General features: G+C 38.3%; 1 protein-coding gene across 1 annotated transcript in view; it reads left to right on the plus strand.

Annotated features, from left to right (window-relative positions):
- The window catches only part of LOC308037742 (aromatic-L-amino-acid decarboxylase-like), a gene marked incomplete at its 3' end in the record, with an annotated part of 43,007 nt that extends 17,698 nt beyond the window's left edge, over positions 1–25,309 (plus strand). The window contains exons 5-13 of the mRNA XM_080339738.1: positions 782–925; positions 6,408–6,474; positions 8,311–8,405; positions 9,918–9,985; positions 13,376–13,452; positions 17,460–17,479; positions 18,174–18,272; positions 20,949–21,050; positions 25,085–25,309. Of these exons, the coding sequence (XP_080195864.1) occupies positions 782–925; positions 6,408–6,474; positions 8,311–8,405; positions 9,918–9,985; positions 13,376–13,452; positions 17,460–17,479; positions 18,174–18,272; positions 20,949–21,050; positions 25,085–25,309 (897 nt within the window). The remainder of the gene's footprint in view (positions 1–781; positions 926–6,407; positions 6,475–8,310; positions 8,406–9,917; positions 9,986–13,375; positions 13,453–17,459; positions 17,480–18,173; positions 18,273–20,948; positions 21,051–25,084) is intronic.
- Between the last annotated feature and the right edge of the window lie 1,313 nt (positions 25,310–26,622).

Here is a 26,622-nt window from a genome sequence, read left to right on the forward strand (position 1 = left end):
TTATTTTGTGGCTATGCATACCTTTCACTGTTAATAGAGATCTTGAGTTATTATAGTGTTGTACTTCGGAATTTCATAATCATTTATTAGTGATATTTTGGTTTTTATTTACTGACACTTTATGTTATAAAAAGTATTATTAAGGACAGTTCAAGTAAGATGAGTTATAAATCAAATAACATATTGGAAATGATCCCTAATTGTCTACAAAAATGCATGAATGACTGAATCAAAATCTAAAAAAAAGGGTAACGTAAAAAAATATCTCAATGTATAATATACCATGATGTATATTTTTTTAGGGTTCAGCAATGCTGTACGCCATAAAAATATGCTAGGGAGCAAATTAATACTTGTTAGGCAAGCTGGTTGTCTGCATTGCTTTTGACTGATTTGGAGCCAAATCCTGAAGCTCTTAATCAATGCTGACTAAGTGTGAACATGTTAATTAAAGCTTTCACTAAGGGTAATTGAGCTCTTGCCTGAATGACGCCATGGCAATGGTTTCAAGAATACTTCAGGATTTCTGTTATTCTATTAGTGCATTTGTGTGAGTGTGTGTGTGTATGTATGCATATATATGTGTATATACTTGTATCTGTCTATCTGTCTATCTATATGAAAGAGGGAGGTGTACGTATCTGTTACGTATCGACAGCAGACCCAGGATCTCAAGTACTTGCTTCATTTGAAAGAAATTATGTTGTCTTTTCAAATACAAATTAACTTCTTATTTTTTAATAAAATGTATTTGTCTTAAAACCTGCAAATTTCTTTGTAGGCTCATTCATCAGTGGAAAAGGCTGCATTAATTGGTGGTGTGAAGATTAAAAAAGTTTCTTCAGATGATAAATTCAGTGTTTGTGATTCATCCCTAAAGAAAGTTTTGGATGAAGACAAAGCTTCAGGTCTTATCCCTTTCTTTGTGAGTACTGGATTTTAATTTATCAGTGGATTTATTGCTTCTGATAAGCTATTTTTGACATGAGTAGATGATCTCATCCCTAACACAAGGATCGATAGGCAGCTTAGCTGGAATGCTAGGACAGGTTCCATGAGTGTTCTTCACACACCTTTCTGTGAAGTATAAGCCACTGATTTGAGTAGCTGGTTGCACTTCTCAGCAAAAATGATTTTTAAAATTACTTAAAGTTATATTAAACAGCCGAATAAATGCATGCAAATTTTGTAGTTGTATGTAATCCTGCAATGCTATAATCTCTTATCACTTGAATTTGAAACTGCCTCTTTTACAAATATTTACTTATTCATCACATCTACTCCTCCTGTCAGTTTAAAATACCATCTTATTTTTCCACTGCTGCAACTTAAAGCCATTTCCTCTTGCTTGTTCCTTGGGAGAAGAAACCAACATTCTCCATGCTGCAATCTCCTTTCAGGTGGTTGTAGAGAGGTTGTAAGGTCTTCCCCACAGTCTCCTGTTCTTCAAGTTAAAATCCTCAGTTCCCTCAACTGCTCCCCTTAAGACTTGTGCTCCAGATGCCTCACCAGCGTTGTTGGTCTCCTTTGGACACACTTCAGCACTTTAATGCCTGTCTTTTAGTGAGGGATACAAAACTGAACACAGTATTTGAGGTGGGGCCTCAGTAATGTTGAGTACAGGGGGCCAATAACTTCCCGGGTCCTGCTGACCTCACACTTTCTGATACAAGTCTGTTGGCCTTTTTGGCCACCTGGGCACACTGCTGGCTCATATTCAGCTGGCTGTTGACCATCATCACCATATCCTTTTCTGCTGGGCAGCTTTCCAGCCACTCTTCTGCAAGCCTGTAGCATTGCATGGAGTTGTTGTGACACAAATGCAGGACCCACTACTTGGCCTTGTTAAACCTCATACAACTGGCCTCAGCTCAATGATCCAGCTGGTCCAGATTCCTTTCTACACTCGAGCAGGTCAACACTTCTACCCAATTTGGTGTAATCTGCAAACTTACTAAGGGTATACTCAATCCCCTCATCCAGATCATTGATAAACATATTAAACAGAACTGGCCCCAATACTGAATACTGGGAAACACCACTTGTGACTGGCTGTCAACTGGATTTGACTCCATTCACCACAATTCTTTGAGCCCTGCCATCCAGACAGTTTTTTACTCAGTGAAGAGTATGCCTGTCCAAGGCATGAGGCAGCCAGTTTTCTCCAGGAGAATGCTGTGGGAAACAGTGTCAAAGGCTTTACTGAAGTCTAGGTAGACAACATCCACAGCTTTTCCCTCCTCCACTAAGCAGGTCACCTTGTCATTGAAGGAGATCAGGTTGTTTCACGCAGGACCTGCCTTTAATAAACTTATGCTGACTGGGCCTGATGATTGTCTTGTATGAGCTGCATGATGTCACTCAGGATGATCTGGTCCATGACCTTCCCCAGCACTGAGGTCAGACCGATAGGCCTGTAAGTCCTCAGATCCTCCTTCTGGATCTTCTTTTAGATGGGCGTCACATTTGCCAAATTCCAGTCAACCATGACCTCCCTGGTTGGCCAGGACTGCTGATAAATAATTGCAAGTGTCTTGGTGAGCACATCTGCCAGCTCCCTCAGAACCCATGGGTGAATCCCATCAGGCCCCATAGACTTGTGTGTGTCTAAATGGTGTAGCAGGTCATTAACCATTACTCCTTGGATTATTTGGGCTTCATTTTGCTCCCCAACCCTGTCTTCCAGCTCAGGAGGCTGGTTACCTGAGCAAAACTCGTCTTACTATTAAAGACTGAAGCAAAGAAGACATTTAGGACCTCAGCCTTTCTCTCATCCTCTGTCACTATATTTTCTCCCACATCCACTAAAGGATGGAGACTGTCCTCAGCCCTCCTTTTGTTATTCATGTTTTCATAGAAACATTTTTTGTTCCCTTTGACAGCAGTAGCCAAATTAAGCTCTTGTTGGGCTTTAGTCCTTCTAATTTTCTCCCTGCATAACCTCACAACATCCTTGTAGTCCTCCTGAGTTGTGTGTTCCTCCTTCCAAAGGTCATATATTTTCCTGAGTTCAGTGAGGCTGATCTTCTTCGCCACCACAGCTCATCTTTTGGCACATATGGACAGCCTACTCCTGCATCTCAAAGATTTCCTTCTTGAAGAGCTACCACCCTTCCTGGACTCCTTTGCCTTTCAGGGCTGCCTCCCAAGGGACTCTGCCAATGAGCCTCTTAAACACATCAAAGTCTGCCCTTTGGAAGTCCAAAGTTCTGCTATCTGCCTTCCTGACTTCTCCAAGAAAACTCAGTCATTTCATGATCGATATGCCCAAGGTGGCCTCCAACCAACATATTACCCACGAGTTCCTCTGTTCACAAAAAACAGGTCTAGTGGGGCACCTTCCCTAGTTGGCTCACTGACCAGTTGTGTCCAGAAGTTGTCTTCCATACTCTCCAGGAGCCTCCTAGACTGTTTCATCTCTGCTGTGTTGTATTTCCAGTAGACATCTAGTAAGTTGAAGTCCTCCATGAGAACTAGGACTAATGATCATGAGACTTCTCCCAGGTGCCTGCAGAATATTTCAACAGGCTCTTCATTCTGTTGGGTGATCTGTAACAGACTCCCACCAGGATGTCTGCTTTATTGGCCTTCCCTCTGATGATACCATAAAAACTTGACCCTTTTGTCACCATTATTAAGCTCTAGACAGTCAAAGCACCTCCCTAACCTACAGGGCTACCCCACTTCTTCTCCTTCTTCGCCTGTCCCTTCTGAAGAGTTTAGAGCCATCCACTGCAGCACTCCAGTTGTGTGAGTCATCTCAACATGTTTCTGCGATGGCAACTATATCATAGTTTTTCTGCTGCACAGTGGCTTCCAGCTCCTCTTGTTTGTTGCCCATGGTGTGTCGGCATTGGTATAGATGCACTTCAGCCACCTTTTTTGCAGTCAGAAGCCTTGATTCCTTTATGACCTTTCTTAGGCACTTCTGTGGTTTCTAACACATCTATAATCCTTGTGTCTTTGTTATTATGCCACACAGCTCTCCATCATCTACCTCCACTGAGATAGCAGACCAAAGGACCTTGCTAGCACCCCATCCTTCAAACTTTGGCATGACATCCCCCAGTTCATCTCTGCTGTACCTGGACTTCTCCCCTTCCCCCTTCATATCTAATTTAAAGCTCCTTTAACGAGCCTCGCTAACTCCCATCCAATGATCCTTTTCCCGCTTTGAGACAGGTGCACTTCATTTGTCACCAGCAGGCCTGGTGTCATGTAGACTGACCCACAACCGAAAACCACAAAATTCTGCCTGTGACACCAGTCTTGCAGCCAGGTATTTATCTAGACCTTAATCTACTGATCTGTTGATCTATTGATCTTTATATAGACCATGATCTACATAGATCTATGAAGGGGTATAGTATTGTACCAATACTATGCTTTTACTTGTCTCTACTGAAGAAAAAAATAGAAGAAAAAACCCCTGTTTTAGAAATCAAGAATTTAGAATTGGGATTTTTTAAGAGTCTAAAATATGTCACAATTTTTTCAGAAAAGTCATGTCTGATGGACATTTATTCTTTTCTTTCACGTGGTAACATTTTGAAAAGGGCTAATGTGACTTGTATTTCTATTAACTATTTTCAGAAGAAGTAGCAGATTAAGCTTGCTTGTAGCCATGGATAAATGCCAAATAGGACAAAGAAGCTTAAGTTTTGACAAGCTCTTTTAAAAATGTAATCTCATCTCATCAATTGCTTTCCAATATAATAAGACTATGACTGAGAAACAAAACATCTCTGAGGCTGCCTAAATGAACTTTTTTCTCTGCACTGCACCTATTGAAGTGAACATGTTTCTCAAGGCTTGTTTTATTTCTCTGTTACCCGATACAAGCTCATAATATGCTAGATAAGATTCTACTTGTTTATCTTATTGTTAATTTTAAAGTACAATATATCACTATATCACATTTCCGTGCACTAAATACATATTTAATGTGGTTTTCTTCACCTTTGGTCCAATAACAAAAAAATGCAACTTGCCTCACATAAGTATTTGTTCCTTATCAGTTTTTCCATGTGTAGCAAGAAGAAATAAAAAATTCTGTTTTATGCATTCAGTGACACCTTTACAAAGGATGATTTAACTGGTTTTTTTTCTTCCTCTGTTTGCTTAGCTGTGCCTAACAGGCTTTCAAAGACAGGAGAGGCTCAGTCTGAGTGAATATGGCCTGTGCCAGGTCTTCCATTTATTTGTATACACAAAACATGTCCGCTTAGATTAAACTAGATCTTATTATCTGTATGGTGGGCCTCAGCTCAAAAGGTGTGCTAATTCTCTGTCATGCTGAGCAACAGTCCACATACTGTATTGGGGCTCCTTTTTCTGGCTTGTAGATTCCAAAAGCCTTTCCTTTTCTTCTGTTCTTGAGTACTTTGATGCTATTTTATTTTGTTCTGGTGACAGGGATATGCGCATTGCCAAGGAAACGCCTTAGGCCACTTTATTCCTTGTCTCCCTATATTCACTGATCCTTCACTAAGGGGAGCAATTCAGCATCAAAGCAGAAAGTTTAACAGGAGAAATTCTGCCAGAGGAGACAGCAGAGATATCATTCCTAATGAAGAGACCATGATTGCATCCAAACTGATGCAATTTCCCTTATCAGAAAACAAAAAATACCAAACCAAAATAAAAACCCACCACCAACAAAAAACAATGCCACATACTGTAGATGATTAAAGGTGTTGAGGCACTAAATTTTCCTCTGTTTATTGAGGAGCAGTTTCTAAGTGTGGCTGATATGCAGCCCTTCATCTGGCCACCAGCTGAGGGGGAGCTGTAACGCATATAGTGAAGTCAGGTTCATTTAATTAATACTAACTGGTGGTTAAGCACAAGCGTAAATGCTGCTCTCAGTTGGGCCCTATTTTCCTAGCTTGAAACAGGCTTCTATTGGATGGATGTTGACCTGGATTCTCAATTGTGGAGACCACTAAGCTGAGCACTGCTAAATTCAGAGGTAGGCTTTGCTGCATTCCAGCCTAGTTCACTTGAATGTATATAAGTGGCCTATGAGCTTTATGCTGTCTTTCATAAACCAACACTGATATGCTGCAGCTGGCATAGATATAGTACAATATACTTCAGCAATCCTATCCATTATAAAGCTGCTATAACATGATCACCTTGCAGGTTGAACACATAGAAAATATGTAAGAGATAGCATGAATATAATAATGTGACTATATTACATTACCTATTGGTCACTTTCATATTAACATTCAAATATATGCATCTGTCTTGTGGGAGCTTTGAAAAAGAAAATAGATTCTCAAAAGTTCCATTGAAGGATGGGTATTGGCTAAAATAACTTTATTTTCCCTATGAAATCTGTTATCTCTGTAACACTTTTTTTTTTTTTTTCCCTTTTTTTTTGGTCTCTTTGGTCTCTGCAGTTCTGTGCAACACTTGGAACCACACCTTGCTGCTCCTTTGACAAACTGTTTGACCTGGGTCCTATTTGTAATTCTTTACCGCTACTTTCTTAAAGTGCAGATACCAGTTTAAGCCGTGTTGAGCCATTTCCAAGTCATTGTGCAATGTCAGTGTCCAAAATCAATAAGGCTGCTTATAGATGAGACCTTCAATTACAGTTCTCTTTCTAACATTAGGCCAAGAAGCAAGCTTGTGAAACAGTAGAGAGCACAAAAAAACCTCAAGGGTTTTTGTTTTGTTTTGGTTTTGTTTTTTTTTTGGGGGGGGGGTCTGTTGGAAAGTTATCAGTTAGAACATATTGATTTGTAACATTTATCTTCAAGCCCATCTCCCTGACAGTACATTTAAGGCAGTGGTGAAGATCAGGAAAAAGCTGAACTCCAATGTTCCTCTGCACCAAGTGTTTCCTTTCTGTCTGGATCTAATGGCCATTAAAAGCAGGGAAATATGCTCCAAAAACCTGTGTGTAATCTCCTTAATCCTTCCTCTCCCTTCCCCAATTTCCTTCCTTGTGCAAGAAAACAGGACGGGTACGAGGGTGTTTGGTACAGTGGTCGAGCCCTGGACTCTTCATAATGTTTCTGTTCTATCTGTTGTGCCAGCTTTGATCTGCAGCAAGGCCTGGTCAAAAGAGCTCACTTGCTAGCTGGTAACAATGAAACGGAACTGCACCGTGTCTAGTCAAGTGTATGTTTAGAACAGGAAATTTATAGCTACAAGCAATTGGAAGCAGCCTCACAAGAACAGAGAACGATTTGATATTCTGTTAATTTATTCAGGTGGGGCTTAAAACATCAGGGGTTTGTGAGGTGGTGACTTGCTCTGGGAGATTTCCTGCCCTTCAGCATAAACTCCAGAGTCTCAGCTTCTCTCAGTCCTCCTTTCTAAAAAGTTTTCCAGTAGTCTGCTTAGCAGCTAGAGGTTATTCTGCTGTTCAGGTTATCCCTGTAGACCTGACCTATTAAAATACTGATACCAATACTTTTAGGAACAGCAACCAATCCTGTGTGTTTCACCACTTGCTCTCAATGATTTCCTACTAGTGAAGCAGAAACCAGCAGAAGATTTACAGACTACTCAAATCACAAGTCTCATGGTAGCTTTTTGGTGTGCAGGTGTATTTTCATCTTAATATACATGAGCAGTACTCCCATAAAATAAAGGCAGTATCTCAAACCAAGTATATCTAAAGATAAATAATTAGTTGAACTTGAAACATGTTTTCAAATAAACCTATGTCCTGGATCTTATGAATAATATTTTAGTAACTTTTTCCAGACAGTTATGCATAAAGAAAATGTAGTCCACAAGAATGCCAATTCCGGTATGAACATGGTGCCTAATTGCAGATCTGAATAGATATATCTCTGTATGTGAAAATAACCATCAGAATTATTTCGTGACCAATGTAAAAATCTTATGTGGGCTTCAATCATCAACTCAGAGACCAAAATTGTTACTGTGTGCATTAATACAGGTGACATATAGCAGAGTGTGAATACTAAAGTAGAGAGAATATATGGGAAGCTCATATGCTAAAATATTTCTGCAGAAACCATTCAGTGACTAATTAAAACTAGTGCTTTCCTAACCTTCCAAAGCTTGCTCTTGCATACGTGTCTCAGTCCTTAGTTTGCTGCAGATAGTTCAAAAGCATGTGCATGCACATCTATCAACATGTAAAACATACTGTTTAGAAACCCATATGGTAGAAACATTTAATCCCTTAATATAATTTTAAATTGGGAAAATAATAACATCAAAGAAAAACCTATCATGTAATTGGTTTCATGCAAATTAAAAGGGTTTTTTAATCAGCTGTTCAGTTTATTTCCCCTTTAATTACCTTTTTTTTTTTTTAAGGCAATAAGGAAAGTATTTGGATGCATATTGATGCAGCCTATGCTGGGAGTGCATTCATCTGCCCTGAATTCAGGCATCTTTTGAATGGAGTAGAGGTGAATGAAGTGTTTCTTCTACAGTAGCCTGCCTCTATATTCTACTATATCACTAATGTAATATATTTTTTACTTTTTTTTTTTTTCCTGGGAATATACAAGTTACCACAGAATGTAAAAGTTGTAATTCAGAATATCAAGTAGTCATGAATCAACAAAGTGTCTTACAAAATAGAAAGAGGAGTTTTTTTCTCAGATATCAAAAAAGGCATGTTTATAACTCCCTAATTCTACATTACATGGGAAAAGAAAAAAAAAAAAAGGAAAGACGAACAAGCTAATGAGCTCATTATGTCTGATATTTTGCTTTCATCCTGGAAATCATATAGGATACAGCCAGTAGCTATATCTCAAACAGACAGGGTTTAATAACCAAGAGAGCTAAATTAAATATTCCCCCAACAGCACTCCTGCTCCTCTTCCCCGCTCGCTGAGCTACTTGGCATTCAGTTGCTCAGATAAGAATGCTTCAATTTCCTGCTGCTCCCTCAGACAGTCAGATAAGTCCATGTCTTCCATGTCAGTGGAGGAAATATTGCTGTTTGGTAAAGCCAGAAGTTCAAACACAGCACTGATATGCAGTGGCTAATGAAGAAAGGGAGGGAAAACCCCCTCACAAATGAAGCATTTCTTTCTGACCCATTTTTTATCAGCAAATGAAGCTGCTTGTAATTTCCTGTGGGGGAATATTTTTAAAAACATTGTTATTGGTTCCTGAAGGAGATGAAACAGCATCCCTTGTCTGGGCCAGCATTTGTCACAAGTGTAAATAATTAATAATCATGAGTAGGTTTCCTACCTTACATAGTACAGTGAGATAGATAGACAGGCAGACAGATAATCTCACATCAAGTGTAATGGGCCTGTTACATGATTTGTATAAACATCTATTGTGAATGCTTATTCTATGTTGGTTTTTCTTTTGACTTAGGTGAAAAAATGACTTCTACTCAAGGAAAACACCCTGTCAGGAAAGTGTAAAAAAAAAAAAAAAAAAAAAGTAATTTCCTGGTCAGTTGTAGTTTTATGAATGAATGCAATATGCAGATTCTGAACTAAAGATATGATTTGTCTCTAAGCACGAGTTTTGTTTTGTGTGTATGTGCTTCATATTCCTGAAATTGAAAGCTTAGTGAGTTGTTTTTGGAAACTGGGATATGAACCACAGGTGATGATCCTGAGTATGCAGACTTCTTTTTAGTTTACACCCAGATATGTACTTTACCATAACATATGAATCTAAAAAATATAACTGTTACCTAATTCTCAATATGTTGATAATACCGATAGCCTAGCTGCACATCTAACCTGAATTCCAGCACCCAAATAAATGAAGATTTAATAACAGTAATTATTAAGCAAGGTGATGTCAGCATGAATATTATCTTTAAAGCCCCAATTCGGGAATTCATTTGTAGGTAAGGTGTACTCAGACAATTTGAGAAACTTGTATTGTTAGCTCATGGATTCTTTTCTCTTTCATAATTCTGTTTTTTATTTATTCATTCTCAGTTTGCAGAATCATTTATGTTTAATCCTCACAAATGGCTCCTAGTGAATTTTGACTGCTCTGCTATGTGGTAAGTATGACAGTAGAAGAAAACTTTACAAGAGACAAAAATCCCATGTTAAATTATTCTGCCTTCCTAGCAGTTGACATTTATTTACATTTCTCGATTGAAATGAGGAGTTCTGGATAGCTTTAACTCTTGTAATTTATGTACAAAATTCACTCTTTCATTTAATCCATGTTTCAAAAAAATAGAGGTTAAAAATAGGCCTGAGCTCTGCCTTATGTTCCAGAGAGGGGGAAATCCTGAAAAGTCTGCAGATTCATACTTGCTCCATTTGGGACATAAATAAAAAAACTTAAATCAAGGATGTTAATGCAGTGAAGAGCATGCTAGCCAGAGCCTTCTCTTCTTTTCCATAAGATTTCTTCTTGTTTGAACCTTGATTCAAAAGCCTTTCTAAAAGTGCTTGGGATTTGGCTGATGAAAAGCATGTTTTTGAAAAGGACTGTTTATGCAATTTTGTACTGAATTTCAATTTCCCCAGATTACAGTAGAGATGACCTTTTGATATAAAAAGACACCAAAGAGGATACTAGTAAACATAATTTGAAGCAAACTATCATAGCTGTAATAATAACAGTAACAACAACATCCCATAATAGATGATACGATTGTGTCCCAAACTGGAATCTCTAGAACCCAGTGTCTACCAGTGTCATAACTAATGATATTATTAGCAAAACAGCTATTCAGGAAATGCAGACTATTTATCAAAATAAAAGAAAACATTAATTTCAGTTATAATAGAACAAAACTTGCAAAAATGAAAAAAGAAGGAAAAACTGAGTGTTAAGGCTCTAAAACATTATACAGAAATAGGTCAGCTTATTTAAAAGAAGAAGAAATGTGGAACAGTGATGTCTCAGTTGCCTTTGGTTAACCTTCAACCTTTTAAAAATCCTCAGCAAAGCTGGCTCTTGCACAAATATGTATATTATTTAGATAATAAATTACATGTTTGAATTTAAGAATTTTCCCAATGTACTCCTTAGAGTAAGTGGCTTACATTTGGATCCTGATTCATCAGTAGTGGCAGTGATTAACCCAAGACTCCAGTTGATAGGTACCTCCTAACTAGCCGTTTGTACATGGAAACAGGGAGAAAATAATTGGTAGTTTCTCACTTATTTTTCTTAGCACTCCAAGACATAGTTAACAAAGTAGCTACTCAGAAATGAGAAAATACACCATCATTCTTTTTAATACTTGTAGGACAGCTAGGGCCCAGAGTCTAGTCCCTACCAGCTTAATTTCTTGGTAAGTCTGCTTTCCACTGAAACCTGTGGAACTGTGTTAAAAGTGGTTTACCTGGCTTTCCAGAAAAACAAGATATAGACAATCACACCATCTGGAAAGACTTGGGAAGGCATTTTTTGTTTCTCTCTCTCTCTCTTTTTTTTTTTTTTTTTTAGTTTTAATAAGCCATTGCAGAAATGCTGATTTTCACATGTAGGATGATTCCATTACAATGAATCTCTAGAGACCTTGCATCATGTCTCCTCACTCAAAGCAAAACTTCACAACTGTAGCCATTCAGGCTCCATTTCAGCAAGGCATTATTCACTTAATAAAGAATGAAGCATACACTTAAACTCTTTTACTTGAAGCCAAATCCATTGTCCAACTATGTCTAAGATCCATGTCCGAAATTCACCTCTATTATCAACTGTAATGCTGCCTAAAAAGGTGCAATGGAACAATAAATGATTAGGGAACCTGATGAGAAAAAGTAACTGTGAAGGATACTTAGTCCTCTTCGGATCCATGAGAAGTATTAACCATGGTATTGACACAAGACAGGAAGAGCTCAGTAGACAGTGAACTCCATTTCAGAATCACATGAAGCTGAGACCCATTGATGGACAGGCTTCTAAATCACTCAGGCTCCTCAATGCCTTCTCCAATAAACATTTCCATTTCTTTTCTGCCAGCTAATTAAGATGACGTAGCCATTAGAACTGTAATGTAATTATTTAACTACTTAGTGCAAGATGTAGCACTGATATGGTTGGGGATTTGGAGGCAATTACATTATAAAGCTTTTGTAACATATTCTCAGGCTTCTCAATGTATGGAAAAGAGCAGTCAACTTCCTATAAAAAAGCATTTTAAGATTACCGCTCTGTGAGGGTTATATTTTCCGTATTCAAATGCTAGGGTCCTTTGGAGACTGTGCCTTGACACTACCAGTCAGTTTTGCCTGACTTGTTTAACTGGTGCTCTGGAATATTATGAAAAAGGAGAAAGTGTCTTCTTTCAGAGAGAGTGAAAATAATCATCTACTTCTGTTACTCTTTTTGAGATTTAAGTGTTAAGTTTTGTTTGGGAAGGTTAGTTGTATATGGAATAAACTACTGAAACGTGAAAATACCAAAGTAGATGAATGTATCAGATAAATGACAGTAGAACAAATTAGGGTTTGTTCACAACATCTACCATAATGAAATCTGTTTTCAGATAATAGTTTCTTCCTTCTGTCCACCAGATATTTCCAACACACAAATACATTATTAATTGTTTTTATTGAGAGTATTTGGAATGATTTTACCTGTCTCTCCCTTCCTGATTTCTGTTTTTTTCTTTTTCTGCTTCTGTAAACATCATAATTTGTAGAGGTAAGTCAATCTTTCATGTGGTATCAGAGAACTGTTTTGGTTGGAAAGGACTTTAAAGATGATAAAATCTAAGTGAATCATTAAACCAGCAAAATCTTGCTATCACCCACTGGCAAAATGTAGTTTATTCCTTCTAAAAGGCTTTTGATATTCAGTCCAGTTATACCACCCAGAAGCTGGCAATAGGAAGGACACTTCAGTTTCACCTTGTGCTGTAGTATGTCAGTCAGTACTCATGTATTGGACCCAACCAAGGGCATGGTGGTACAAGAGGGGAGCCCAAGTCTGCACTGGGTGGCTTGTCCCTACCAGTGGCTGCCGCTGCCACCATAGCACAGACAGGCCGTGTTCAGCACCCCTAAAGACTCAGGACATCTGCACTCTGTGTCTACGAAGCCGCGGCTCTTCCAACACAGCTTTGTACTGCAGTAATTTCAAGGCAACTTCTGTTGACTGCAAACATGAACATTGCTTCAGCTAGTCGCACATTCTGGTGTGAGTGTCTATCACCATAAAAAGATCCTCTGTGTCTGTATCTTGTCTGTTTTTAAATATGCAGTCATGCAGCCTATTCCTGCTGAGCCTTGCACTTGACTACTTGTAAGTACAGTAATGACATGGCTGTGAAAAGGACTGAAAATGGCACAGGCTGTGCTCAGGAAATATGCCAGTTTAAACACATTCAATTTACCTTCACTTCTTGTGGAAATTTAATCCCTTAAATTTTAATTCTTAAATTTATCAATTTTATTCCTTCCCCCCTCCCCCGTTTCTTACACAGGGTGAAAAAAAGATCTGATATAACAAGTGTCTTTAAATTGGAACCTCTCTACCTGCAGCATCAACATCAGGACTCCGGTAATTTTGTAATTAAATGAGATTGTTACTATTTTGTTTGCACATTGATATTTAATGGGGAAAAAGAATTTAAGATCAAAACTGAAATTCTTAAAACTACCTAAATTGTTTAGGAATTTACTTCCATTTCCAAGTGCCCCAGGGAGTAAAGCTTATTGAAGTGCAAACACATATCTAGCAAGATTTTAGTTAGTATAAAAAAGGAATTGATGGAAAGCCATTTTATAAAGTATCATATGAACACTTTTGTATTGTGGTTTCCCCAGCTCCGGATTTACCACTGACTCTTCTTAGAAGTGTTGAGAAAATTTTTAATCATCTTTTGATAGTCATATAAACATATTGGCTGCTGTGCATGGAGTCCCTTCACCTGCCTTTGCCAACATCTCTTGCTTCAGAATGGTTTCAGGATCTGGTTTGGTTTTAGAGTTTCTGAGGTCTGTGACCTTTTTTCTTATCTATGCATGTGAGCTCTGATTCAACTTTTCAAATATCCCTGTCAAGACCAAACATTCCCTGAAGCCACACAGCAAAGGTGAGCAGTGTTTGATACCTGTGCTCTGGTTTGAATTATAGCAATCTGGGATGTTATCCTGTTGCTGCCATGATCTTACATTGATTGCAGAGGGAGCTATGTTCAGACTGCCTACCCAGTACAAAATGCTCACGAAAGCTCCTCACAAAATGCTGGCAAAGAACCAACAAATCTTAGGCCCTGCACAAAGCTCCTTAATGGATTAGTGTCACTCCATGCACATACCTGGCAACTGCAGAGCGGCATTTGCCATCCTAAAGATGGTTTTTACACATTTGGTTAATAACTGATCTACTGTGGAGAAGGTCACAGCAGCGCAGTGTCAGCATGTGGTGCAAGTTCCATCGTAACTTTCTCTAGAGGGTGAATCACAAGTGGATGCTCTTACGCTTTAGTCTTCTATCTTTCCTGGAATTGCTGGTGCTGATCTGTGTTCAGAAGTGTATCCTGAGTACTTTTCTGTCTACTATGGCTATGACCTTATTAACATTTAAATTAATACAATCCAGAATTCCACCATTTGCTAAAATGCTCTGGGAAAAATACATTCCTGCTTCTTAATTCTGAACTAGCAGATATTTTGCTTTTTATTCCTTTACTGCGTTTCCAAGAAATGCAAATATAGAGCCGTACAATAAACAGGACAATGTAGTAACTCTGGAGCTGACGTTCACCCTCCAAAGGACTAGAATTGCTAAAGAAAATATATGTACACTGCTTTTTTGTTTTATACAATGAAAAATACGAGTGATGGAAAATGTACTTAAGTCACTAGCTTTTACTTAACATGAAAAATATTCAGGAGAAAAACTTCAACCTTAAGTGAAAATATGTTCATGTGACTACTGACAGAGCTGATCTAAGAATCATAGAATCACAGAATCATAGAATTGTTTTGATTGGAAAAGACCTTTAAGATCATCAAGTCCAACTGGTAACCTAGGATTTTCAGGTCCACCTCTAACCCATGTTCCTAAGAACCTCATCTACATGTCTTATAAACACCTCCAGGGATGTTGGCTCAACCATTTCCCTGGGCAGCCTGTTCCAGTGCCTGATAACCCTTTCTGTGAAGAACATTTTCCTAATATCCAATCTACATATCTCCTTATACAACTTGAGGTCATTTCCTCTGGTCCTATCACTTGCTTCTTGGAAGAAGAGACCAACACCCTCCATACTACAACCCTCTTTCCGGGGGTTGTAGAGAGCAGTAAGGTCTCTCCTCAGCCTCCTTTTCTCCAGGATAAACAACCCCAGGTCCCTCACCTGCTCCTCATAAGATGTGCACTTCATCAGTTTCGTTGCCCTTCTTTGGATGCACTACAGCACCTCAATATCTTTCTTGCAGTGAGGGGCCCAAAACTGAACACAGGATTCGAGGTGTGGCCTTATCAGTGCTGAGTTCAGGGGCACAATCCCTTCTGTAATCCTGCTGGCCACGCTATTTCTGATGCAAGCCAGGATGCTGTTAGCCTTCTTGGCCTCCTTAGGTCTTCCCAAGGTTAAGCAACACCAGAAGAAAATCAAACCTTTCTTAAAACTAGGTGCTTTCAGTGAGGCCACCTAATTGACCTGCAATCTTTATCTCCCCGGTTGGATAACAAGTTGTTCAGCCTTTGTCTTGCCTTCAGAAGCTGTGAAAGTATTTTATACGGTCTGATCATAATGATTCCCAATAGATCAGCTGAGTACCAGCAGTTTAGTGATGCTAAATTTTTCTGCAATCTGTTCCCATTTGATATCTATTTTCCAAAGAGCTAGACTACACATTTCAAATGCAAATGTCTCTAGTTAAACTGTTAAATCAAACACACACTTATGCTTTCCCTCATAACTTTCTCTAGAGGGTGAATCACAAGTGGATGCTCTTACCCTTTAGTCTCCTATTTTTCCTGGAACTGCTGGTGCTGATCTGTGTTCAGAAGTGTATCCTGAGTACTTTTCAGTCTGTTATGGCTATGACGTCATTGACATATATATTAATACCATCCAGAATTCCACCATTCACTAAAAAGCCCTGTGAAAAGAGGATTCTCATGCCTTGGTCCTGAACTAACTGAAATTTTGCATTTTCTTCCTTTTCTATATTTCCAAGAAACACAAATATAAAACAGTGCAATACACATGGCAATGTAGTAACTCTGGAGCTGAGGTTCACCCTTCAAAGACTAGAATTGTTAACTCTGATTTTCTGCCTTTTTAATGAAAAATATAAGTCATGGAAAATATACTTATCACTATCTATTATCCATATATCTATATTCCAAAGAGCTAGACTACACTTTGCAAATGCAAATGCTTCTAGTTAAACTGTTAAATCAAATACACACTTATGCTTTCAATAAAATTAGCTAAATCTGCAAAGGTGCTAGGCTGTTACAATCCCTATTGATCCCTGGGTCATTTATGTGACATCAGCACTCCTGGAAACATGAATTGTCTCATGCAGGGTCTTATTTTCTGAGTAGGTCTCAGGTCTGAGAATTCCCATCATGGTTTACAAGGCAAATGAAGCAGCATTTTTGAATTTGCTCTTCTCTCACTCAAGAATTTAAGTGAGCAGAAAAATATCTCTATCTGTGAGCAATTACTCTTAATAACCATCTGGCAATTATGTGTGCCTCCAAGGGGAAAGTCTTTATTTTGTCATTAATTATAATTTTATGTGATTTGCACATCACACCAGGAAGATTCTACTAGCTTGCCTGGCAACTCAGGATCCAGGTCAGATTCTAGTGGCGGTGCTGGAAGAATGCAGCTTTACACTCTGTTGTGAACGCCACATACGCTCCCACAATGCAATTCCTCCCAGCTAGATACAGATGTGAGACTAAGGCCTGTAATCAAGGACTCATCATTGACTGCATTCTGCTCCACAGCTTTTGAAAGGTGTTGTTGTGGATCATTAGACACAGCCCCTTACAGGAATGTAGGTTTATTTGTCTATCACCAGTTGCTTTACTCTCTTTGCTACTAGTCCTGCAGCCACCAAATAAAAATGGCTGCTACGATGCAGAAGAATACGACTGTTATAAAATTAACTTGTTACTGAGCTGAAACAACCAGGTTCATTTCCTAAAGTACACAAATGGGAACAAATGGAATAACTGCAATTTAATCTACCACTTCTTCTCCTTACAAGAGGAAAACACAATTTTTACTCCATTGTCTACACAGGATCTGAAGTACAACAGAAAGGAAAACTGTGTTTCTTCTTGTGAAAACTGTTTAACTTGTTACTGGTATATTCTGACCAGCTAAGGAATGAAGCTCACTTACAAGCACCTCTATTTATTGTGCTGCGAGATATCCTACTAGGTGTTTAGTGCTCCTGTTGACACTGATGATGCTGAACTTGGTAGCAAACATAAAGGACAGCAAAGATATAGCTTTTTAATAGCATTAGAATGATTGTAAGTTTTGGCTGTTGTGATGAAGCAATATGAACATTTTTCTCTTTAACTTCTAGGCCTTGTAACAGATTATCGGGTAAGTACAGCATCAATGTAGTAACTCATACTATTACTTGTATGCACTGATATGTCTAGGACTTTTATTTTCTCTTACTATAATAGACCTCAAAACTTGATGTTTATTTCCAGGAAGGATGCAGCTTTCTAAATTTGTAGAATTCTGCAAGCTGAAACTGTGAATTCTATCTTTTTGAAAGGAATTGTTTAAAAGCAGAAATCATCTTGCATGTGTAACGTCTCAAGGTTTAAGGAGTAGAAGGAAATGTCCTAAAGATTTTTTTCCGTAACAGAGTGAAAAATACATTTTTTTAAAATGCATTTGTGTTTTAACATTTAACCAATAAAATCACTGTTGTTTTGAAATGGAAAATGGGCCAGTCATTGTAGATGTGAGCACCACAACTGTAAGCAACCTGAGCTTCAAGGAGAATTCAGGATGAACAAAGAAAATTTGATTTGCCTTGTAACCCTACCATTCTGACACCAACCTCCTTTTCTAATTTTCATTTGAAAAAAAAAAATATGAAGCAGTCACACAGGGAATTAACCAGGACTGGACATTTCTATTACCAATTGACCCACCTCCAGCAACTGCCTGTACGATGTGGCAATGTGAAGCATCTCAAATCATTGCAGAATGTACAATTTCTGCAGCATCACTGTAGTGGTGATTTCTAACGTGGGTGCCCTCCCTTCTCCTTGCCTTGCAGCACTGGCAAATCCCCCTGGGCAGGCGGTTCCACTCCCTGAAGCTCTGGTTTGTGCTGAGGATGTACGGGGTCAGGGGACTGCAGGAGCACATCCGCAAGGTGACTGCGATTTGCTTTCTTGGGTAACCCGCGGTGGGAGGGCAAGGGAAAACGAACTTTTTATCACTGTACTAGGCCACCATTACAGTTTCTAGTGGGTTTCTCTCTCACATCAGATTTCTGGAGACTACAATTATTTTAATATGATGCCAAGTTTTTAAGTAGCACTAAATCTCTCACTGGGAAAAGAGAAGGTTGGAAACCCCATATTAACACATGGTCTTTTATCAGGCTGATTTGCACAGGTCAGTACTTATATTCAACAAGTTCCCTCTTTCCCTGTCTCCAAGACATTTCCCCGACTATCCAGCCCAAAAGTGCTTGCTGTGCTATAATCAGAAAATCTAGGAAGATTTGTCCAGTGCTACAGACCGCTAGTCAGGCTTCTTTTGCACAAGTAGGTGTTACTTACAGAGTGATTTGAGATTTTCAACAGTGATGAGCTTCTAACAATATAGTGGGGAAAAAACACTGCATATCCTTAAGAAGCCACACTATTTGCTGTGTGATTGGCAAGCTTCTACATGGAAGACTAAAGACATCTGCGATAATCTCTTCATGAACTGTCACAAGAAAACTATTTGTCGCTTTCTTTTTTCTTTTTTTTTTTTCTCTCTCTCTTTTATTAGTATGTTTTAAGAAAAAGATGTTTGTTATGTTTGCAGCCTTAAGGTTTGCATCAAAATGACTAGACATAACCTTGCATTTACTTTTTCTCAGAAAGGCATTTAGGAACTAAAATATTCCTGGGAGACGAGAATGTGTGACTTGGATTTAGATGCAGTAACTTCTTTTGTTTTCCAAACCTTCAAGTTATGCACTCCTTTCCCACATACCACATAATTTTTACTTACCTATGGCAAAGTATAGTCTTTAAAGCAGTGGTAAAGGGAAGGACAGTCATCTCTGAAGGATGTGGGGAATGAAAAATACAGATTTTGGAGGTAAGTCCCACAACCACAGAGGAGATGTCAAAAGATGACAAAACCAACAACAACAGTCTTCTGGACTGATTACAAATGAAAGTCAGTATAAACGTGACATCCCAATGGGTTATTTGTAAATGGCCCATTCGCAAACTGCTTGACTGTGTGTCATGCCTTTGTTGGTTTAAGTGCCCTCCAAGAGCTCAGAAATAATTTGAGAAATTTAGCAGTTAATATTTTTGTATGTGATCCCCACAAGTATTCAAACTCAGACAAATCCTCCATAGGACCAGCAGAAATCAGTGTACTGCATTCTTCTTTCTTCACTGAGGATAATGAATTCCATTACAAATTAACAGCAGAGACTGAGAAACTGGAAATGTACAGAATAGCAATGCCAGAGAAAGTGATTCAACTGGGGAGTGGAACAGTCCAAGTGACTCTTGAGAAGACTCTTTTGTCAGTGTGTAGTGGGATGTGAGCTAAGTTGGGCAGAGAGGTGAAATCTATAGGAAGAAACATATGAAGTGATCAAGGCTAGGCAGGTATGCTGATTTGCATACACACATTAATGTACCCTGATGCTTCAGAGAATGTCCCCTCAATCAGAACTTATTTTAGTTTTTAAAGGCTTCGATTTGTGTTTTACTGACTATTCTCTATTTTTCATAGCTTTTATTTCTTTCAAATCCCTGAAAAAGCCTTCAGTTCAAAGAGTGAGACATAGACAAATAAATACCAGAGGTTTTGTTTGTTTGTTTGTTTGTTTTTTGTTGGTTTGTTTGTGGTTTTTTGTGTGTGTGTTTTTTTTTTTTTTTTTTTTACAAACTACAAGCAGTAAACCAAATCTCTTGTTGTTGTTGTTTTATTTAGTATTTATCCATGGAAATTAAATTCAGTTGCTGATTGCATTCAGAAGAACAGTTGTGAGATTCTCATCTTCTTGAACATGACTTTTTTTCATGGTTTTGTTTTCCAGAAGCTAGTACATGCAGTGTGAAATGTTGTGGAGCTGTATAAAAGACACAAGTTTGGTTAAGGCTATAGAACATGAGGAAGGAGGAGACAGTAAAAGATGATTATGACACATGAATATTTCACGTATTTTTTCCATATGCTTCAAAATAATTGCTCTGTCTTGGTGTCCAATGTCACTTTCCATTCCCCAGTAATTTTTAAACAGGTTGGCTGAGGTTCACTGTCCTCTTTCCTGATTATACTGCCGCCACTTTGCAACGGAACCTGAGCACCCAGGTCAGAGGAGTGAGCACATTCCATCCTTCTTCACATTTACTCTCCAATTAAGTGAACTGTTTTAAAAAGCATACCTTTCCAGCTTATTTTGTACTGGAATCATGATAATTTTCTCTATATACCTCTGTGCACCTCCCCCTTTGCCCACAAGAAGTTTTAGACTCTTCAGCCATTCTCAACCAAAACTGAGAGAGGTAGAAGGCCTAAAGAAGAGTTATAATAATTATTTACTATTAATCTGGTATCATGACAGTTATAAAACCATGCTGAAATGATTCATGAAGAAACAGACTAGTATGGCTAATATAGTAATGGATCAATATGAACTCTGAAAGTAATAAATAGGGCGTAAGTTAACATAAACAGATGGCAACGTGAAAATTACCACATAGCAGACAAGGGAACTGAGAAAGATTAGAAATGAAAACAATTTAGGACATCTTTTCTACCGATGAATCAAATCTATACAACAGAGATACTATCTTTCTCTTCTCAGCACATCAGGCTGTCACATCAGTTTGAAGATTTAGTCCTTCAGGATGAAAGATTTGAGATCTGTGCTGAGGTTATCTTGGGACTAGTCTGTTTTCGGCTAAAGGTAAGGCAGCTGAGACCTCCTATGTCTTAGTCATGTTTTATAGAAACAGAATAACCTGGAATAGAACATAGTCTTTGTAGTTAATATATTTAATTAATTTTTAAGGAAAGTAGTGGGAGTTCATGTAAATTAAAGCAGATTAAGGAAAGAAGCTTAAGAATTTTGTTAAAAATTAATCATATGCTTAAGGACAAACAAATGGTCTTAGTCTACACATTCATACACAATTACTCTTATATGTTTGATAGACTTAATGAAATGTATTATTTTAATATATTAATATTTTTCTAGACATTTGTATGTGATGTGTGTGTGTGTATTGGATGTTTCTTGTCAACTTAATTTTATGTGTGTATATTTAATGTATAATTACATGTATTTTTATATATATAATGACTACCATGGATGAAGGCTAGAATAGTAAATTTTTTAAAGTTTTCTTTCAAGAATACATTTTCATTTATAAAATCCTACGGTCAGACTGGACAAATTGGAGCACAATCTGAGTAAGAACTGGTTGCACAGGAAGGCACATTTCCAGCTGCCCTTGGCCCTGGTCTCCCTTTTTTGCTGAATATGATCCTTCAGCCCCTCTTGGCCTTTCATTCCCCAAAATCTCTGTAAGTGCCAAACTCCTTGACACAGAGACCTCCCCCAACAGGAACCAGAGAACCCGCTCCACACTCAGGGCATAAGAGCTACAGGAGCTGGGAGGGTTCACCTGTTGCATCAGACATTACAAGGGGATCAATGTGTTGTTTTGGGTAAAGAACTCATTTAACAGAAGAGCCTCTGTGAAGGGCTGGATTGTAACACTGAATCTGAACACCAAGCAATAATAATAATAATAATAATAATAACAACACTGGTTCACATGATACCTAAATCAGCTTATAGCTTTTCTGAAGGCTCACAAGTGCATCTTGGCTCCTTCTGGGTAGCGTGGTACCACTGCTTCTCACAAATTCTTTTCTCAGTCACTCAGTTGCCCCAGTTACCTGAGTTTGATGCAATTGGCTGAAGGAGTTAACGAATCTTTAGCAATAAGGTAATGGTGAATTTCTCTGGAAAATGGAAATAAATTTGCTTGAATTTATGTTGTTTAAAATAAAATAAAAATAAATGGTCTGTTGCAGGGGATCAAGTTGATTACAGAACGGGGAGATTTTCCTGTAAGTGGGAACATGAATGGAATTTCTTTCCTAACAAGAACTTTTTAAAGATTTTGAGGAATAGGTTCTCTGGCTTTTATTGCTCAAAACAAAATGTTAGTTGTCGCCTGCCCTCTCACATGGAACAAGCAAACATTAGTTTTGCAGATCCAGAGACAGCTGTTAGTCAGTGCTCTACATTTACTTTAAAGGAACAGCCTTGGTGAAATATAGCATGGAAAAACAGGAATTGTCACTTTTGATCAGACCAGTGGTTGATCTATGTCTGTTCTCCTGTCGCTGGTGATCCGTCGAAAAAAATCAGGTCTACAGGGAAAGACAATTTTTTAAAAGAGAATGCAATTGTTGGACACCTAGCTAAGAAACTTTTGAACAAGTTGTAGAATAACCAATATTGAAACAGCAGTGTTTTAATCACTTGTCTTCTCTGTCCAACAAAAAGAAAACAAAACTAACAAGCTTTTAAACGAAGAACATTTTATAGTTATTTTTTACAGCTTTATTTGCTTTTTAAAATCACTCTTTAATAAATCTTCCTGTGATTTATGTAATTCATATTAAAATGCATTTTAGAAATAGGATACTTGTAACATTTATGTAAATACAGGACTGAGGGACAGGGGACTTGAACTGTAAGGCTGCACAGTTGTAAAAGTATGAAGTATTTTTCCTTCCTTTGTTCTTGAGAAATCATTTTTCATTTATTTTGCTCATATCATAACTATTTCATCAAATGTATCATGCAAAATGGTTAGTTTTGGCCTCCTTGTCATGTCTTCAGATGAATACAAGTCAAGCTAGTCATTTATTCAGGGAGTGAGAATACTGTCTTGTTGGAGCTGACAGACTCAATCAGAGCTGGCTGCTGCTTCTCAGAGCTCTGGGAGAGGATTAGTCACTTCTAACTTCAGTTTGATGTGACACTCTTGTCACAGCAGCCCCTACGTGCAGCTGTGAGAGTAGAACAGAAGACAGATATATAAATCTTTCTCAACTCTCCCATTCACTCAAGCCAAAGTCATTAACTTAACGTCATATAACCCCTTGTATTGCCTGAAAGTTAGTGCTGTGCCTTTCATATTGAAGGCAAGGATCATCATTTGAATGATGGATTGCCTTTGATAAGAAAGTAGTATATCATTGTCACCAGAGTGACCCATGATGGCTGTGGACTTGCAAAACACCAAAGATGATCTTTTTCTTAGTTAGGAGCATTCAAATTGCATAAATATTTCCTTGAAGACTAAGGCTAAGCCATGGGTTTCAGGGTCTTGTCCAAATTCTCTGACAACTTGTGCTAAGTAGGATCAAGGTTCAGCTCGAACACTAATACAGTCAAAAACCATGAGAATAATACATTTATCTTCAATGTCAATGGGAAACTGTGTCTACCTTATGCTTTGTTTTTACATAGAAAAAGCTAAGCACAATTGTGCAGATGTGATAGAATACGTTTCCTGATATGGATATTTTCAAGAAGACCTACACTGCTACAATAACAAAGCTGCTGCTGAACAGACAGATTTGTCCAGTTATGTCTATTTTACTGCAGTCAGCATTCAGTAAGTGAACACTGTGGTAAAAGTGCAGATGCTCCTAGTACCTCTTGCAATTCTGTGTTACCAGCAGTGTAATAGAAAGAGCAAAGGTTGTATAATAGCTGAGATACTTGTCCAAAGAATAAAAATATAGAACTCAAGATCAACGTGATATGTCCAAAGCTATTATGGCAAACTACCCAGAGAAGCTGAAGCCATCACTCACTCTTCTGGGTAACAAAGACTGAAAAAGGCATGCAGCTAGCACTATATTCTGTGTTGCTAGGTGAGAAAAAATCCCAAGGTTTTTGGGATCCCTTCTTTCATTGTTTTCATTGAAAGCAATTTACTTCCGTTTTTGAAAATCTGATGACATCGCTTGTTATTTTCTCAAATAGTGATGAACTCAAACTAGGAAAAATATTGATTCAACATGAGCTGAACCTGCAAAAGGTGCAGTCCTGTTTCTTTTGGGGGTTGATACTAAATGCTTACAGCTGCTCCAAGGGAAATCCTCACATTCACTATTTGAGCACAGAGAGAATGAAGGACACAAGAAGGAGATAAAATTCAATACTGCATGAGTGTAAAGTCCCTCTGACCTTCTGTGAGTTATTTAACATTTATATCTTTGTTTCCTGGAATGCAGAAGGCTCTTTAGTTCCAGAGGGAGGGTCAGTGTACCATGTTTCTAAAACCCCCTGAAAAACTCACTCTGTAGGATTCTGTAGTGAACATTTCCTACAGAGGTGAATGTTTTTTAGGGTAAGGTGAATAGTTTTTTAGGTTTTCTACTGGTAGTATCAAGCTTACTCGTATGAGGGATACATTACCTTTATTATTTCTTTACTAAGGGTAAGATTTCCATCTTCATATTCAAAAGACCCTCTCACAGGAGCCATGCTCAAGGGAAGACTGGAGGGTTTGTCTTACAAATCTTGGTATAGTTCTTTGCAAACTTTCCTCCCATGTTAGTTTTAGTTAATCTAAGGAATGTTTAATGAAATGGATGTGACAATGAATGTTTCTACATGAAGCTACACAGCTCACATCCTTAGGTCACAAAAAAGCAGTTGGCTATCACAATTGCCCCAGAGTGAACACTGCTTCTAAACTCCAGTTAATCCATGAGTCTCTTTGTGGCTGAAAAATTTTCTCTTGCAGCATCATCTTTTCACAATCCTTTGATGACAAAGCACTGTGAGATGCAAAAGTGGTTGCATGTTACTAGAGGTACTTGGGCTTGGCTGCTTGGTGCGATTTATATATTCGAAACTTGCTTCTGGAATTTATCACCGTATCCATTGAATTACAATGATTTCAGGGCTCAAATGAACTAAATAAGGAGCTTCTTACAAGCATAAATGAGGCCAAGAAGATTCATCTGGTCCCGTGCCACCTGCGAGAGAAGTTTGTGCTACGTTTTGCTATTTGTTCCCGCGCCGTGGAATCCACCCATGTCAAGTTTGCCTGGCAGCACATCTCACAGCTGGCAACTGATCTTCTGAAAGCATGGGAGCAAAACCACCACCAGCAGCACCAGCAGTGAAGTAGCAGTGGGGAGGAGGAAATCAACTGGCTTTCTCTGTGTTACCAAGCTTTATTTTAGGGGCAGGTGGGAAAGTGAAATTATGTAGGAAAAAAATACAAAACCTGTTCTTATATAGCCCAGCTGCAGTCGCAAACCCCTTGCCAGCAAGTTGTGTTGTAGCCTTACTCATTCCTTCTCTGTGCTTCACTCTTTCTCTTGTCTGTTTCCAGGATGCACATAATCATGGGGGCTGGAGCTGTCTTCTTACCACTTTGTAATCAAGAGCATTTATTGAACCAGGCAATGGAAATTGAAGGGTTAGTGCTCTCTCAACTAACCTGTAGCACAGCCACTCCTCTCTTCACAGATGGAACTGCTGTAACCAATTAATTTAACATTACTGTGACTTCAGAAAGAATCCAAGTTGGAGGAAGTTCAGTAACTGGGTGCTAACACTGTTCAGGTCCTACCCAAACAGGCACACACAGATGTTCTCATTATTTGGGGCACTATCAAGTCACGACACACTTGCTGCAGTCATTTAATATGTGAAGTTAGGACTTCAAGACTTCCTTCGTGACATATTCATATTGAGGGGAGAAAGCACTAAATGAACTCTAGCTGGCCTTATGGCATGTTCTCTACTTTCTTCTAAAGGATTTGCTTTTAAAACAGCCATTTTGTCACATCTTGGCAAATAGTTGGGTTTCACTTTGATGGTTCCTAATGAGGCCTCTTAAAAGCTCCTTCTTAAAAGTTCTGTTAAAAGCCATGTCCTACCTGGTATTCCATATATTAGCCAAGTTATTATAAGCATTGACTACTTGAAAAAAGCCTGAAACCTAAGTTCTGTGAAACAGAGTTGTGACTTCTTTTCAGGCTACTATTCTGCTTAATTCATTGTGTAATAAATCTTTTTCAAAAGATATTAAGAACTGTGATTGAAAAAAAGTTACTATTTGTTTCTCAAATTAGCTAACAAACAAGATAACAAATTACAATAAAACCAGAAATTAAGAGAACCCCAAAATATACTGTGGTGGCCCTATCAGTGGTTTTCTTCCATTAAGAGTGAAGCATGGTATATGAAAACATTGAAAAACAATTAACCTTCAGAGGAAGTCAAATAATGTGTACTTGACACAAACCATTGATATGTCATCGTGTCAAAGGCAGGTGTAGTAATGCAAGTCAAGTGAAATGCAAATCAGGAACAGTATCTGACTTTAATAAGTACTTCTGCTATTTTGAAAACATAATTTCCCAACAGTTATTTCTCTGTGAAGAAGAACAAAATAGGTACTCCAAGAAAAAATAATCTGCAGGAACCA

Source organism: Nesoenas mayeri (assembly GCF_963082525.1).
Source record: "Nesoenas mayeri genome assembly, chromosome: 2".
NCBI classification, from domain to species: domain Eukaryota; kingdom Metazoa; phylum Chordata; class Aves; order Columbiformes; family Columbidae; genus Nesoenas; species Nesoenas mayeri.